Raw genomic sequence first — 15,648 nt, forward strand, 5'->3', positions numbered from 1 at the left:
TTCCTAAAGCCGACATCTGGGCCACATGGAGCCAGTTTCTACTAACTGGGTTTTTCCCTCAAATATGGGTCACATTTTCCCAGTATTTTTGCTGGCTAACAACTCTGGATTCTGATGTGTTGAGGATTGTTGGGGTTCCATTTGTGGATTTGTCTTTTGCTTTGTTTTGGATTGTTGGGTTTTTACTCTAGTGGGCAGTTAACTTTTCTGACTTGTGTGTGTGTGCGTGCTCAGTCGTGTCTGACTCTTTACAGCCCCATGGACTGTAGCCCACTAGACTCCATTGTCCATGGAATTTTCCTGTCAAGAATACTGGAGTGGGTTGCCATTTCCTACTCCATGGATATTCCCGACCCAGGGATTGAACCCGCGTCTCCTTCATTGATAGGTGGGTTCTTTACCACTGTGCCACCTAGGACTCAACTGCAAATTTGTCTCTTCTGTGTTGTGTAGCAGCTGATATCTCTGTTCACTTTTTGGGATTTCCATATGCTGCTCTTTTAGCCTAATTCTCTCCTGTCTTCCCTACACGTGTATGACTTTACAGACTACATGTTTGGGCAGAGATAATGTTGAGATTTGGGGGTACAGTCTCTGGTTCCCTTACACCTAGAGTCCCCCTTAATTTCCATTCACTCTACCAGACTCAGGCTCTGTTTCCTAACACCTAAAACCAGTAAGACTTCAACTTTCTGCTGTCTGAGCTATGTACATTTGAGAAATAAACTCAGTTTAAGAAAAGCAGAACTTTATCTATTATAGCGCTGTCTTTCAAAAGTAGATTTCTCTTTGGTCTCTGCCACGTTACTTCACTGGAGTCTTCTCATGCATTCAGAGTTTAGCAGTCAGCCAGATGTTTGGGAGAATTTATTCTCAGATTTTGTGTCTCAACCTTCTGTAGTTCATTCACTTCCAGATTTCCCCCTTCATTTCCTCTTATATTCTACTGTCTTTCTTTCATCTCTAGCCTGTAACTCTTCCTTTCATTCTCACTGTTATGGGAGGTTGGGGGAAAACCCTAATCCCACAACTGTACACTTTCTAGTTGTAACTTTTTAAGAGCAGTAGTACTTGGCTTATGCTTTCTTTTAGATGTTTTCCAGTGCCTATAAATATTTTTAATTTTTTGTTTAGATTTAATAATTGTTATCTGCAGATGGTTCTCAAGACTATTGCACCACCATTACTGGAAGTTCTTGCATTTTTATAGCTCTGCTTCAGTATTTGTTGTGGCTTTGTTATCTGTGACAATAGGAGGGGATACAGTGAAGGGCTGCAACTCAGATTCCACAGGTAGGCAAGAGAGCCACTAACATTAGAAAATGTATTCTACTAAATTTAAAGATAAAAATAACTAAATCCTCTTTAAAATACAATTTGAATATTGGGCATGTTTAAAAATCGGTTGCATGGTTATTTGGGGGGCTTCCCTGGTAGCTCAGTTGGTAAAGAATCTGCCTGCAATGTAGGAGACCCCCAGTTTGATCCCTGGGTCAGAAAGTTCCCCTGGAAAAGGGATAGGCTACCCACTCCAGTATTCTTGGGCTTCCCTGGTGGCTCAGATGGTAAACAATCCACTTGCAGTGTGGGAGACCTGGGTTTGATCCCTGAGTTGGGAAGATACCCTGGAGAAGGGCATGGCAACCCACTCCAGTATTCCGGCCTGGAGAATCCCCTTGGACAGAGGAGCCTGCCAGGCTCCTCTGTCCAAGGGGTCACAAAGAGTAGGACATGACTGAGCAACTAAGCACAAGCACAGTTCTTAAATCATCCTTTATCTTTTTCCTCACCTAGATAACATGCTTGAGCTTAAAATATTCCCATACCAAAACATTACACAAATTTTATCTGATTAGCAGGAATTCTAAAAACTTTTTACAGTTATCTAGGATTACTTCAATCTGAAAACGTAATAGTGATACTTGGAAACAGCTATCCTTGTTTTTCTTTTTTTGCTATTGTGTTATGACTTCTTCATCAAATAAACACTGTATTCAGTTTTAGCCGCCTTTTTTAGCAGGAAATTCGCCAAACTCTCTCCTTTTCTTTAAGCTAAAAATAAAAATAAATTTGGCCTTATTACAAAAAATTGGTTTTAAGTCAGAATGAAAGGAGCTTGGTAACATTATTCACCAGCATTTTGGCCTTTGAGTTATATTTCAGTTTCTTTCTTCTTCTTTTTTTAAGTTGTAAGATCTTTTCTTTCATTAAGTGCTTCGCTGTTTTAAAAAGTTTTCAGAATTTCTAATACTATAATATTTAACTGGTAATTATTTTACAAATAGATAATAATACTTTTATCATTATCTGTCTCTATCATTCTTTTGTCAGAAATACTGAAAAACTTTTACATAGACAGTTTTAATTCTTATTATATACTTAATGTTTGTATTAATTGTAATCTTCTATTTGTCTGGACCGCAAGGAAAAACCAATTTAGCAAAATCTTAAGAACTGCTATAGATATTTTAATGAATCCGTTTACTTTTTTTTTTTTGGCCAACGCATACCTATGTATAGTCACTTTCATTTTTAAATTTTTTAATTAAAAAAATTATTTTTTACATTTTACAGGTTCTTTTAATTACATTTTATTTTTAAATTAATTTTATTGGAGTATAATTGCTTTCCAATGTTGTGTTAGTTTCTGCTGTACAGCAAAGTGAATCAGCTATACATATACTTATATCCTCTCTTTTTTAGATTCCCTTCTCATTTAGGTTACCACAGAGCATTAAGTAGAGTTGCCATTTACTTTTTCTAAAACCATAAAATCTTGCCATGTCTTTCTTTGATAATTGCATGTTTCAGACTGGAAACTGAACTTACCATCAGTTTGATGGCTAAGACCATTTAAAGCCCATTTTAATAGGTATATGGGCTTCCCTGGTGGCTCAGACAGTAAAGAATCTGCCTGCAGTGTGGGAGATCGGGATTCGATCCCTGGGTTGGGAAGATTCCCTGGAGAAGGGAATGGCTACATACTCCACTATTCTTGCCTAGAGAATTCCATGGACAGAGGAGCCTGGCTGGCTACAGGCTGTGGGATTGCAAAGAGTCAGACACAACTAAACGACTAACACTTTCACTTTAATAGATATACAGAAAATTGAAGAGCATATAGTTAGCTAAAAGTATTAAATTATTACTTTTTAAAGAAACACCTTTATTGAGATACAATTAACAAGCTGTACTGTGCTCCATGACAATATGCTTTTTTATTTTTTTCAAATTATTTCCTTTCCCAAGCACCTGTAGGGGAGGGCAGTTTTTTCCTCAACCCTTTTAGAGTCTCTGGCTGGGTTTGAAAAGGAAACTGACAAAAATTAACAGGAGAAAAGCATACAGATTTATTTAATATAAGTTTTACATGACACAGGAACCTTACATATTGAGTATTTTAAACTGAAGGAACTTAGAAGAAAATAGAACCGGGAAGGTCACTGACCTTCTCTTTCCCTTATGCTATTTTCTCAAATTTCTTCAACTTTTAAAGTATTCAGTATACCAAGGTGCCAGATTGGGGGATAGTACGTCCTGAACCCTGTCACACCCTTCCTCTCCCCGACTCCCATCTCATCATTTACTCACGAAGTTTACCTAGAAAAAGCAGTGACCCCTTTGCTGTCAGATAATAAACGTGTCAGTCCAAAGGTTACTTTTAGTAGCATGAAGAAAATCAGGAATTTATGCTGATTTCAGTAAGATTAAAGAGATTAAATGAAGAGAGGGGTATGAAAAAGGAAATGGGGCAGTGTAGGCTGTTTATTATCCACCTATCTTTTGAACAGCTGTGCTTATTTATTGTGTAAGCAAATCAAATTCACTTTCTTGAAAACTCCTCATCTTTCCCAGCAAAGCCACTCTTTCTGTTTCATTCACTCAGTGAAGTGGTCCCACTATCCATTTGGTTACTCAAAATAGAGACCTGGAAGTCCTCACCTCTTCTCTGTCATTTTCCACATTACATCCACGTGTGATCATCTCATCTGGGTTATCACAAATCTCCATTTAGTCTCATCCCCACCCCATCCCCCAATTTGCTGTTGACTGGGTAACCAAACCAAAACCATCTTTCTAAAATGCAGATTTGATAGCATTAGCCACTAGCTTTAAATCCTTAATGGCTCCCCATTGACCCAGGTTAATGTTCAAGTTCCTAATAAGGGTTACAGTCCTGGCTTGGTTATTGTTGACTTCTCCAGCATCTTGACCCATCACTTCTGTCCACCCCAACCCCTTCCCACTCACCAAGTTCTACTCTTCAGTTCATTTCTCTCAACGTTGGCCCTAAATAACTCTTTGAATTAACAAGCTGTTTCCTCTGCCTAATACATTTTTTTGTACCTCTGTTGCCCCATGGCTAAACCATTCTTATCCTTCAAACCTTTTAGTCATTTCTTTCTGGAAGCCTTCTTTGCTATATTCTTCTGTCCCTTTATTAGGGATTCTGCTGTATATTTCCAGAGTGCCCTATGTTTCCCCATTATATCATTTTGTTGCTCATTTGTCTTCTCTTTAACACTCTAAGCTCTAACAGCAGTGACCAGATTTCGATTGCTCACTATCATATTTTTATTACTTAGGAATGATAGGGGCTTCCCTGGTAGCTCAGAATCCTCCTGCAATGCAGGAGACCCTGGTTCAATTCCTGGGTTGGGAAGATCACTTGGAGAAAGAATAGGCTACCTACTCCAGTATTCTTGGGCTTCCCTGGTGGCTCAGCTGGTCAAGAATCCACCTGCAATGTGGGAGACCTGAGCTCGATCCCTGGGTTCGGAAGATCCCCTAGAGGAGGGAAAGGCTACCCACTCCAATATTCCTGCCTGGAGAATCCCCAAGAGGAGCCTGGCAGGCTACAATCCATGGGGTCGAAAAGAGTCAGACACGACTGAGCGACTTTCACTTTCTTTCATGAATGATAGATTGTTAATTAAATATTTGTTAAATTAATTCTGATTGGAACTTTACTGGAAGTCTTCTCTAGACTGTCCTTTTGAGTCTTTTTCCAATCAGCTACTGTTAATATTCTAAATAGTTTCTAAAAATGTACAAAAGACCATTTAATTATCTTAATAAGACTTGTGACTTTCCGCAAACTTTGAGCATTTTGCTTTTATTTCCTAATAGTGAACTGTGTCATGTTATAATTTATATTTTAAGATTTCCTTTTTATATTTTCAACCATTGACTAATTTAATAAAGATACTATTTCGTTTAAATTACAATTATTGAAGAATTATACTATTTTACTGTTATACTATTTATTTCATGTAATATACACCATTTTGAAAATGGTCATCTCCTCACTTGTCTTGGGGGAAAATGAGGGTTAAGTAAAAAAGATCGAATTTTATTAATATCATTAAAATCACATACTGGTTGAAATTTTATGTATTGTAGAATTATCTGCATATATGAAATTACCTTAACTCAAAAAGTAACTTTTGGGGGGAAAGGAAGGAACTTCCTGTTATGAAATTTACTTCATGATTCCCATCTTTGCTTTTGTTCTCACATTTTGTGATGAAATCTTATATGTAAATATAATATTTAAGATAAAGATAAATCTTTATTTTCCAAATCTTAATGATATTAGTATATATTTTTAAAAAATTATAAAAGTACAGTTGATTTACAATGGTGTATAAGTTTCAGGTGTATAGCACAGCAATTTAGTTATATTACAGTATTTATTCCTTGATGATATATTTTGTCATCCTTATGCATTACAATTTACCATTTGAATGGAATGTTTTATTTGATGAATATTTTTTAAACAGGTATTTACAGTCTTTTCAGTTCTCTGGATAGTATATTGAAAAGGGCTGAGAGTTGAGACTCCTGGGTTCTGGTCCTGCCTGCCACCATCATCAAGTAATTGGCAGTTCCTTCATTTTATATTATTTCGTGTTGGAGAAAACTAATTTCTAGAAATAAAAGCATATAGACTCAAGTTTGTTTTTTTTAAAGAGAAGGCATTATTTGATTGTGAATTGGACAATTTGATTGTGAGTTGGACTCATAAAATTGTGTCAGGTTCAACACTTTATTTTTTAATGTATAAACCAGTTGTTGATTTTATTCATCTACTTAATACTATTTTGAATTACCTTTGTCCAGTGTATAACCTCTTAGTTCAGTCGCTCAGTTGTGTCCGACTCTTTGCGACCCCATGGACTGTAGCACATCAGGCTTCCCTGTCCATCACCAACTCTTGGAGGTTACTCAAACTCATGTCCATCGAGTCAGTGATGCCATCCAACTACTCATCCTCTGTTGTCCCCTTCTCCCACCTTCAATCTTTTTCAGCATCAGAGTCTTTTCCAATGAGTCAGTTCTTCACATCAGGTGGCCAAAGTATTAGAGTTTCAGCTTCAGCATCAGTCCTTCCAGTGAATATTCAGGACTGATTTCCTTTAGGATTGACTGGTTTGATCTCCTTGCAGTCCAAGGGACTCTCAAGAGCTATCTACAGCACCACAGTTCAAAAACATCAATTCTTCAGTGCTCAATTTCTCAGAGTTTCCTTTGGGCACGCAATATACCATGTTGACTACTGCTCCTTCTACTTATTTCTAAAGGATTCCTCCCCACCCCAAATCACTGGTGAAAGTGACTCCTTTCTTTTGAAAATGTAAATTTTATCATCTCTATAGATCATTATGTGGAGAAGGAAATGGCAACCCACTCCAGTGTTCTTGCCTGGAGAATCCCAGGGACGGGGGAGCCTGGTGGGCTTCTGTCTATGGGGTCACACAGAGTCGGACACGACTGAAGTGACGCAGCAGCAGCAGCAGCAGATCATTATGAGTTATCATTGTGCTTTAGAATATGATTCTCTGGATAAGGTTAAGTATATTCTCATATATGGCAATATATCATCAGGACTTGATAATTTTTTAAACTAGTGAACAGCATTTGTAAAATTAAATTGTTGTTAGATAATGTTATTAAATAGGCCCCCATGAAAAGCATGGATATCACTTTGGTAACAAGAAGATGCTGCTTAGTAAAGTTTCATTTACTAATTGCCCTTGCTTTATTTCTGTAGCAACAATAAGCTACCCCTTTGGTGATAGTTAACTTGAATTATTCTTCACCAATGCCCAGTTTAAATCGGCTATGTTAAGTAAAAGCAGCAAAGAATGCCTATAAGAAAAGTCATTTATTACATTGAAATGTTTTAGATGCTTGACTAATGCTATAAAGGTAAATATTACATTTAAAAATTATTTCATCAGTAGAGTTTCATGTTTTTTCAAAGACTTTGCATTTGCGCTTTTAAAATAGATTAAAAATATTTTTGATATACCAGTATATTCTGTATGTGAAATGCTGTGCTGTGCTTAGTCACTCAGTCGTGTCTGACGCTTTGCAACCCGATGGACTGTAGCCTGTCAGGCTCCTCTGTCCCTGGGATTCTCCAGGCAAGAATACTGGAGCGGGTTGCCATTTTCTTCTCCAGGGGATCTTCTTGACCCAGGGATCGAACCTGTGTCTCTTACCTCTCCTGCATTGGCATGCGGGTTCTTTATCACTAGCACCACCTGAGAAGCCTAATATTCTGTTAGTGTCAACTTTTTTTTTTTTTGCCTTATATCATAATGACTTGAATATTGAGTGATTAAATTCTGAAACAATTCAATGAAGTAGTTCACTCTTTACAAGTACTTTCATTACATCATGTAGAATGTTGCCCTTTCTTTGAATATTACTTTTTCAGTGTTAGATTGTTTGCTGCCTTTGACACCTAAACTTGATAAAAATTTATGATAATATTTTATCTCCAAAAATTCTGCTGTAGGAGAGGTAAATAGTTTAGACTCATAGAGATTGAAAGTGAAAGTCACTCAGTTGTGTCCGACTCTTTGCGACCACATAGACTGTATAGTCCTTGGAATTCTCCAGGCCAGAACACTGGAGTGGGTAGCCTTTCTCTTCTCCAGGGGATCTTCCCAACCCAGGGATCGAACCCAGGTCTCCCGTATTGCAGGCAGATTCTTTACCAGCTGAGTCACAAGGGAAGCCCAACAGAGATGGAAGAGACTTTGAAAGATTACCCAGAATCCAGCCTTCAGCCTACCCTTAAGTAAAAATCTACTTATCTTCATGAAAACTTGAAAGCCATTGGCTTTCTTTAATATAGCTATAGCTGACCATAATGAAGAGGAAAACTATGAATAAAAAGTATATGCATTTTTTAATGTATCTATTTTTAAGCCTCTTATCCTTTACAAACTGTCTTCTCTGCAGCCCTTTTTATGTTGGAAATTTTGTGACTGATTTTTGTTTTATTTAACAAAAATGAGACTAAATTTCCAGAGAGGGCGGATTATGCCTCAGTGAATTTTAAATAATGGATATAAGAAATTTGAATAATAAGACCTGATGTTTTATATTTGTTACTTCTGAAATATTTGAGCATTAAGATATTTAAAGTAAATTATTTTTATAAAAATGGTTTGGAGCATCGAATATGTTTACTTTTCATAGGTCATTAGTAGACACACACACACACATGTGTGTGTGTAACCTGTATCAGTTGAAACAAAAAAGAATGTATTATTAATCTTTAAGAAACGCCTCTTGAACATAAGGCTCTTAAAGTGTTGAGTTGGCAAAAAAGTTTGTTTGGGTTTTTCTGTAACATCTTACAAACCCAAATGAACTTTTTGGCCAACCCAATGCTAATGGATAATGAAGCTCATTGAAAAATAAGCCTTTGTAAATTACTCTTAATTTTTTATGGTTTTATTTTTCAAGTCTTTTTCATTTACGATAGAGAGTAAGTGTTCTCAAGTGATGCATGAAAACTCTGTTAATATATGTTATTTCTTAACTTCTCTTTGGTAGCCACAGATTTATAAGGTTACTGAATTATTGTCACTTATACCTCAGTTAATTGCTTGCTTGAATTACCACCACCTTGTCATATTGATTATTAGTAATTATTAATGACTCAATCCCTGTTAAGTACAGACTTTCTGTCTGGCACATGTAGTATCTTTAGCTAGTATTTGAAAATGTGCTTGAGTTCCACTAACATATACATTCCTAGTTTTACTCAAAATCTTCACATGTGAATACTGACAAAGTTCTTCATGATACTAATGTTAATTCTGTAGTTAAATTATAAAGGAAAGCAGCTTACACTAATGTTGTACATTACTATTTTACAGAGGACTTTGATTTTTTTCAGAGTGCTTTGATTTTTAATAGCAACTCCATAAAATAAGCAAAGCAGGCTTTTTATAAGCCTCATTTGACAGATAGGAAAAGTGGGACTCAATCAAATAACTTGCCCCAAGTTTACACAGAAAGTAAGAGTCAAATTTTGATCTTAGGCCTTGTATCTTCAGCTGCCTTTATACTATATTGCATCCTTCTCTGTATATTTAAGCATCTTTCTTAAGCATTCCATTGCTGAGAACAGTAAAGTGGCAATCAGAAATCTAAGACCAAATTACACAACTTAAAAATCTCACCTATGTGTCTACTACTGTTCCAAGACCTGTGATAGTCAAAAATATAATTTATATTCCTCATTTCTTTTCAGCAATATTTGTCTGAAAAAATGAACATTACTGCCTGTCAGAAGGTGTGACATCTTTTAACACTGTTTCTACTTTACTTTTTCTTCTGGCACATGTAGTATCTTTACCTAGTAATTGAAAATGTGCTTGAGTTCCACTGACATATATTTTACTAGTTTTACTCAAAATCTAGGAAAACTAGGTTCCATATTCATATGGATAGTAATACATATAGAAGAAAAAGACTTTTAAAAAGAATAATATATTTTATGACACACTAAAATTTTAATTGCAGCAGAAAGAGTTGAGTCAGTGTTATCTTTATCAATAAAAAATGGGTTTTATTTTTTATCCAGAACTGTTCTGTTAATTCAGATTTGTCATTTTTAACTTTGCAGCAGTTAGAAGAAAAGAGTGAGGATCAAGAAGACAAAGAATGCTTGAAACAAGCAATAACAGCGTTGCTTAATGTTCAGAGTGGTATGGAAAAAATATGTTCTAAAAGTCTTGCAAAACGAAGACTGAGGTGAATATTTTCACTTTTGTAAAAATAATCCTCCTTTTCACCCTAATACTGTGGTATAAATTCAGGGATCGCTGGTCCCTCCTCAAGTAAACAATGAAGAAAATACTTTTAGTGACAAGCTTGGTCTTTCAGAGGAAGTGACATCAAAGCCAAGAGAATTTGTTATTGTTTGAAAAACCTTTCATATTTGTGCATTTTCCTTGCATACTCCCAGACAAGACCTCCTGAGAGTCAACTGGTAAGCTAAAGGAGAGATAGAGCAAATGTATTGGGTAGATTTATGTCAGCAACATTGTTCTGTCAAAGTAAAATTAGTAGTGGCCTTTATTTTAGGGATTATGTAACTCGAGGCATTAATTCAGATAATACGCTTCCAGTTTCCTAATTATAGTAAGTGCATGGTTTTTAGCTTTAGGTATTGTCTACTTAAGCATTTCTATATAAATTTTTTAATCTCTTACTTTTTTTTTTTCACTGTATTGGGCTACTTTGTAATACTTGTCATTCTAAATATTTAGTAGCCATGGTAGAAATAATCATTCTGTAGCTAAATATATAGGGTAGATTTTTGTCAATAGTCAGTTGTTCTTTTTAGAGCACTAAAAAAATGTCTCTAATATGTTGCTTTAGTTTCCAAAATTGTGCAACTTTGTAACACTAATATATTTGGAGAATCAGTGAAAACCTTCACAGTGCAACTTTTATATGTTAGCACTGTCATTTATATTCACGAATTATAGATTCCCTGTCATCTTTGTACTAACAGTGTTTTTTTCCTTTATCCCAGTGAATCTGCATGTCGGTTTTATAGTCAGCAAATGAAGGGGAAGCAACTAGCAATCAAGAAAATGAACGAGATTCAGAAGAATATTGATGGTTGGGAGGGAAAAGACATTGGACAGTGTTGCAATGAGTTTATAATGGAAGGAACTCTTACACGTGTAGGAGCCAAACATGAGAGACACATATTTCTCTTTGATGGCTTAATGATTTGCTGTAAATCAAATCATGGGCAGCCAAGACTACCTGGTGCTAGCAATGCAGAATATCGTCTTAAAGAAAAGTTTTTTATGAGAAAGGTACAAATTAATGACAAAGATGACACCAGTGAGTACAAGCATGCTTTTGAAATAATTTTAAAAGATGAAAATAGTGTTATATTTTCTGCCAAGTCAGCTGAAGAGAAGAACAATTGGATGGCAGCATTGATATCTTTACAGTACCGGAGTACCCTGGAAAGAATGCTTGATGTGACCATGCTGCAGGAAGAAAAGGAGGAGCAGATGAGGCTCCCTAGTGCTGACGTTTATAGATTTGCAGAGCCTGACTCTGAAGAAAATATCATATTTGAAGAAAACGTGCAGCCCAAAGCTGGAATTCCAATTATCAAGGCAGGAACCGTTATTAAACTTATAGAGAGGCTCACATACCACATGTATGCAGGTAAGAAGTATGAACTTGCCTGTCACTTTTATTCTCCTCCTTCAGGCTGGTTTTTCTTTGTTGCACAGGTCATTGTGCCTAAAATAGAAAGCAAACTGACAACAAAAGACCTCCGCATTATCAGAGTTCATTTTCCTTTGACTAAAAATACTGCCACTTTATAATTCTTCGAAATTTTATAATTTTTCTACCACATTTACATATGTTATTTTTAACTTTACAATCAGAGTTATAAATAAAATTACTGGGCTAAATTTACCCAGTTAGCCAGTGGCATAAATAAGACTGAAACTAGTGAAAAATCAGTCATCATTAGGATCTAAAAATTACTTTACTCCTTTACCTCTTTTTTTCTCTTTCATTACTAGGATTATAAAATAAGTAAAAATTCTAATATATGTTATGTATCCATTACCAAAACTGTACCAGTAGTACAAATATATACAGCATTGCTTTTTCTTAATTTCCATTCCTAAAATTTATTAAATTTAGCAATCCTGGGGTCTTTTAAAATGTTCAGGATTTTTTACAACTGATATTATTTAGAAAACAATTTACTTTATTACGGCAATTTTTAGAGATAAACATGGGGTTTGGAGGTTTCCTAGAGTGTTGAGACATGTTTGTCTCTAAGTGGGCTGAATCAAATATAACGTTTGGGAGGTAAGGAACAAATGTAATGGTCGATTCTTTAATTTTATTTCTTGTTAATAAAGTAACAAATGATACTCCCGTTTTCTTCAGCTGCCCTACATAGTAGGAATTTTGAGGACTATAAAATACTGTGGAAGAGCACTAAATTTAAATTCACACCCTCACTCTATCACAGTTCCTTAAGGTTTCATAAATAGTATAGTTTTCATCTCAAAAATCAACATCACAACAGCTATCTTAGAATATTGTTGGAAAGAATAAATGAAATACTAGAGGTGAAAGCTCTTTATAAACTTATTTTCAAAGAATGCTTTTATTACAAAGATATATAAAACATAACTCTTAGAAGTGCTGGTCTTAAAATAGTTGAATTTATAAGTTAACCTCCATCTCCAGACTTTTTGCTTAAATATATTTCTATCTCTAGGATATGCGTGTTTCTGGGGAAATTTCTCCAGCTTTTAAAGTTCTTCAAATGGGCTCTCAGTTCACTCTGGAAACTATTCTGGCACCAGTTCAATTAAACTTTTAAGAATATCCGTTAACTGTAATCCACTGTAATAAAGATTAATGGTATTCAACACTGTTAATCTGTTTAATTTATTAAATCCCTGGTCAGAACTATTCATATGGCCTGGAAACTATCAGGGCCACCTTGCAAAAAAAGTAAAATTATAATTTTGTTTCTGTGATCTCAAAGCATGTTATAAATATGATCTCTTTCATTATCTCCACATGTCTGGGATAAATAAGCCCGTGTTTAGTTTTTAGTTTTTATTTGGCCTCTGTTTGGTAGTTCTTTTGCTAATCTTTTCCGTTGTAAAATAATAGTGTATTTTTCCCCCCATAGGTAATTTTAAAAGCAGTTTAGGCTCTTTAAGCATATGCCATTTGGTAGTAGCAGGCAGTAACTGAAACATGTTGACTATAACAAAAAAAGACTCTGGGATTTTTACTCTTTTTAGTTAAAACTGATTTTATCAATTTTACTATTGATTTTTCACTTAGAAACTTATGTAGTCAGTATATTCATTTTACTGACACAAAAATAAAAAATAAATCCAAGTATAGAAAATTTAAATAAGCTGCCCAGGATTTTGCATGAAAAATAAATACTTTATCCTGTCATCTTTTTATCTATTTAGCTGATCATCATCAACTTCTTTAAGATCTAGAATACAGCTTAAAAACTGTCTTATTCAATTACCAGAAATGTATGGTTGCAAAACAGTTATTTCTTTGGTCCTTCTTAAGGGATTTTTAAGGATATGAAAGTTCAAATTGTTCTTCTTGCCACATTATTCTGATTTTTGTATCTTAGAAGATTCACAGAAATTTTTAGCCTAAACATTCTAAAGTATTCATTTTATTTTAAATACCTTTGTTTTGGGTTCTCAGACTGTTGAGAGTATAATTAATCCTTAGATTTTTATCTGTGTTTGTGAGACAGAAGCTCTACTTTTTTTCCTTCTGTAGTGCAGTACAGGTGGCAGGTGCTAAAGATTTACTAGTGTTTCCTATCAAGTCAAGTGGTATTTGATTTAGAAAATATTTTTAAATTTCAAATTTTTTAATATAATTGTTTTCCTTAAAGTGGTTAGTGATAAAAATATTCTTTACTGCTTACCTTATTTCACAGAACTAACTTATGATTATTAATAAGTAATTTTAGTGCTACAATTAAATATTTCTTTTCTAGAGATCTATTCTTTTATTTTTTGAATGAGGATACTTTAAAACAAAGCATAGCTGATAGTTTTTCTTTAGTTTTGGCAATCTTCTCCTTAATGTACACAGTGCTCACCAAATTATAGACCTAGTACATTTGCTATGGTTGTTTTATTACTTTTGATAGTCACCCTCATTTATATTAATCTTTAGCTTTGAATAGAATAACTTAGTTTTACTTCTAATTAATATGCACTCAGCTTTCTAGATTTATAGAATTTGCAAAGTTAAGTGTATCCAAATTTAAATTGACAAGATCTTTTTACTTTTTTAAATTGTTAAAGTTTTTTAAAAATTATTTTCATTAATTTCTTGAGGAATAAAAAGCCAGTGTTGGATTTAGAGTATTATAGCTAAGTTTTTCTTTGACATTTTTCTTTTCTATTTTATTTTGAAGTTTAATAGAGTATTTTAACTTATGTCATACATATATTACTAGTGTAACTAAAATCCACAAGCAGCTTTCATGAACTGTGGTTTACCATATATACCAATAAGTATTAGTTACCAGCTTATTTGACTTCTGTAAGGTCTATGATAAATGTATTACTGGCAACATAGAATGTGTTTTTAATAGACCATGTATGAACTTGTAAAACATGCAAGCAACTATTTTTTGAGGCCTTTTCCAACTTAATTGGACTCTGAGTCCTCACACAGTGATAATGGATTAAGTATTTGTTGTAAGAACTGTTGGCCTGCTCTATTTAATTGTGGTTCGGTAGTTTGATAGGTATTTTTTATCAGAACATACAGTGTAAGTTGTGGCTTACACTGAAACAAAAGCTAAAAGTTAGATTGCATATTTTTATTATGTTGTATAGAATTGTAATAAAAGACATTGGCTGTAATACATGAGAAAAATCCAGTAACTGATAAGCACTACTTACAAGACATTTTTTAGATTATAGCTTGGTCAGACATTGTCATCAAAAAACAGAAAACTTGTTTAACCTTCCTTAATTCAGACTTAATGGTGGCTTCAGTCAACTTGATCACTCAAGTGTTTTACAGTAATTTATAAAACAGAGTTTAGATCTCAAATGATGAGTCGTTCACTTTATAGACCCAAACCCAAGGCCTTGAAGGTTATGTGATTTGCCAGAAATCATATCAGTTAATTGCAGGAAAGAGTATGAGAAATCAGGTTTCTTGACTCTTTAAATATAGAGTTTATTTTCTGCCATGTTACACTGACTCATACGAGGTAAATTCTTTTTCATTTTTAGATTATAATTTTTATTATGTATATTGAACAGTAAAAATAGAATTACTTGCTTGGTTTGAATTGCCAGGAATATAAATGGCTCTTCACTTCTGGGCAGACACGGGTCTACTTTGAAGATATAGTCAGAGTACTGTTTTTTCTTAGTGAAATAGGTAATAAATTCTAAATATGGATAACTTCTATTTTAATGCATAGATTTTAGTTTATAGTTAGATGTTGGTCATTATAATTTTAGTTTTTAACAAAATCCAAAACTATTGGTGTTACTTGCTGTGTAAATTTAGGTGAATTGGAAAGTGCTTAATTGTTGCTCAAAAGATTACACTAGAGTCTTATGTAAAATTTAATATATGGTGGTGCAGATCCAGTTTCTGGGCATAACAGTAATTTGCTAACTACATCAGAACTTCAGAATTCATCCGAAATGGTATGTGGGGAAATTGTCTTGTTAGATATATCATTCATATTCTGGCAGGGATATGAAGAGAACTTTATTTACAGTGAGAAAACACAAAGCAATATGCATAAAAAGG

At 34.4% G+C, this 15,648-nt stretch overlaps 1 protein-coding gene across 3 annotated transcripts in view; it reads left to right on the forward strand.

Annotated features, from left to right (window-relative positions):
* Nucleotides 1-15,648, forward strand: part of SOS1 (SOS Ras/Rac guanine nucleotide exchange factor 1) — a 126,283-nt gene that overhangs the window by 77,169 nt on the left and 33,466 nt on the right. For all 3 annotated transcript variants that reach the window (XM_055401008.2, XM_055401009.2, XM_088841529.1), the window contains 2 exons: nt 9,935-10,062; nt 10,850-11,505. In XM_055401008.2, the coding sequence (XP_055256983.1) occupies nt 9,935-10,062; nt 10,850-11,505 (784 nt within the window). The remainder of the gene's footprint in view (nt 1-9,934; nt 10,063-10,849; nt 11,506-15,648) is intronic.

This window comes from Moschus berezovskii, chromosome 11, assembly GCF_049115385.1.
Source record: "Moschus berezovskii isolate FMDL1 chromosome 11, NW_MosBer_1.0, whole genome shotgun sequence".
Taxonomy (NCBI): domain Eukaryota; kingdom Metazoa; phylum Chordata; class Mammalia; order Artiodactyla; family Moschidae; genus Moschus; species Moschus berezovskii.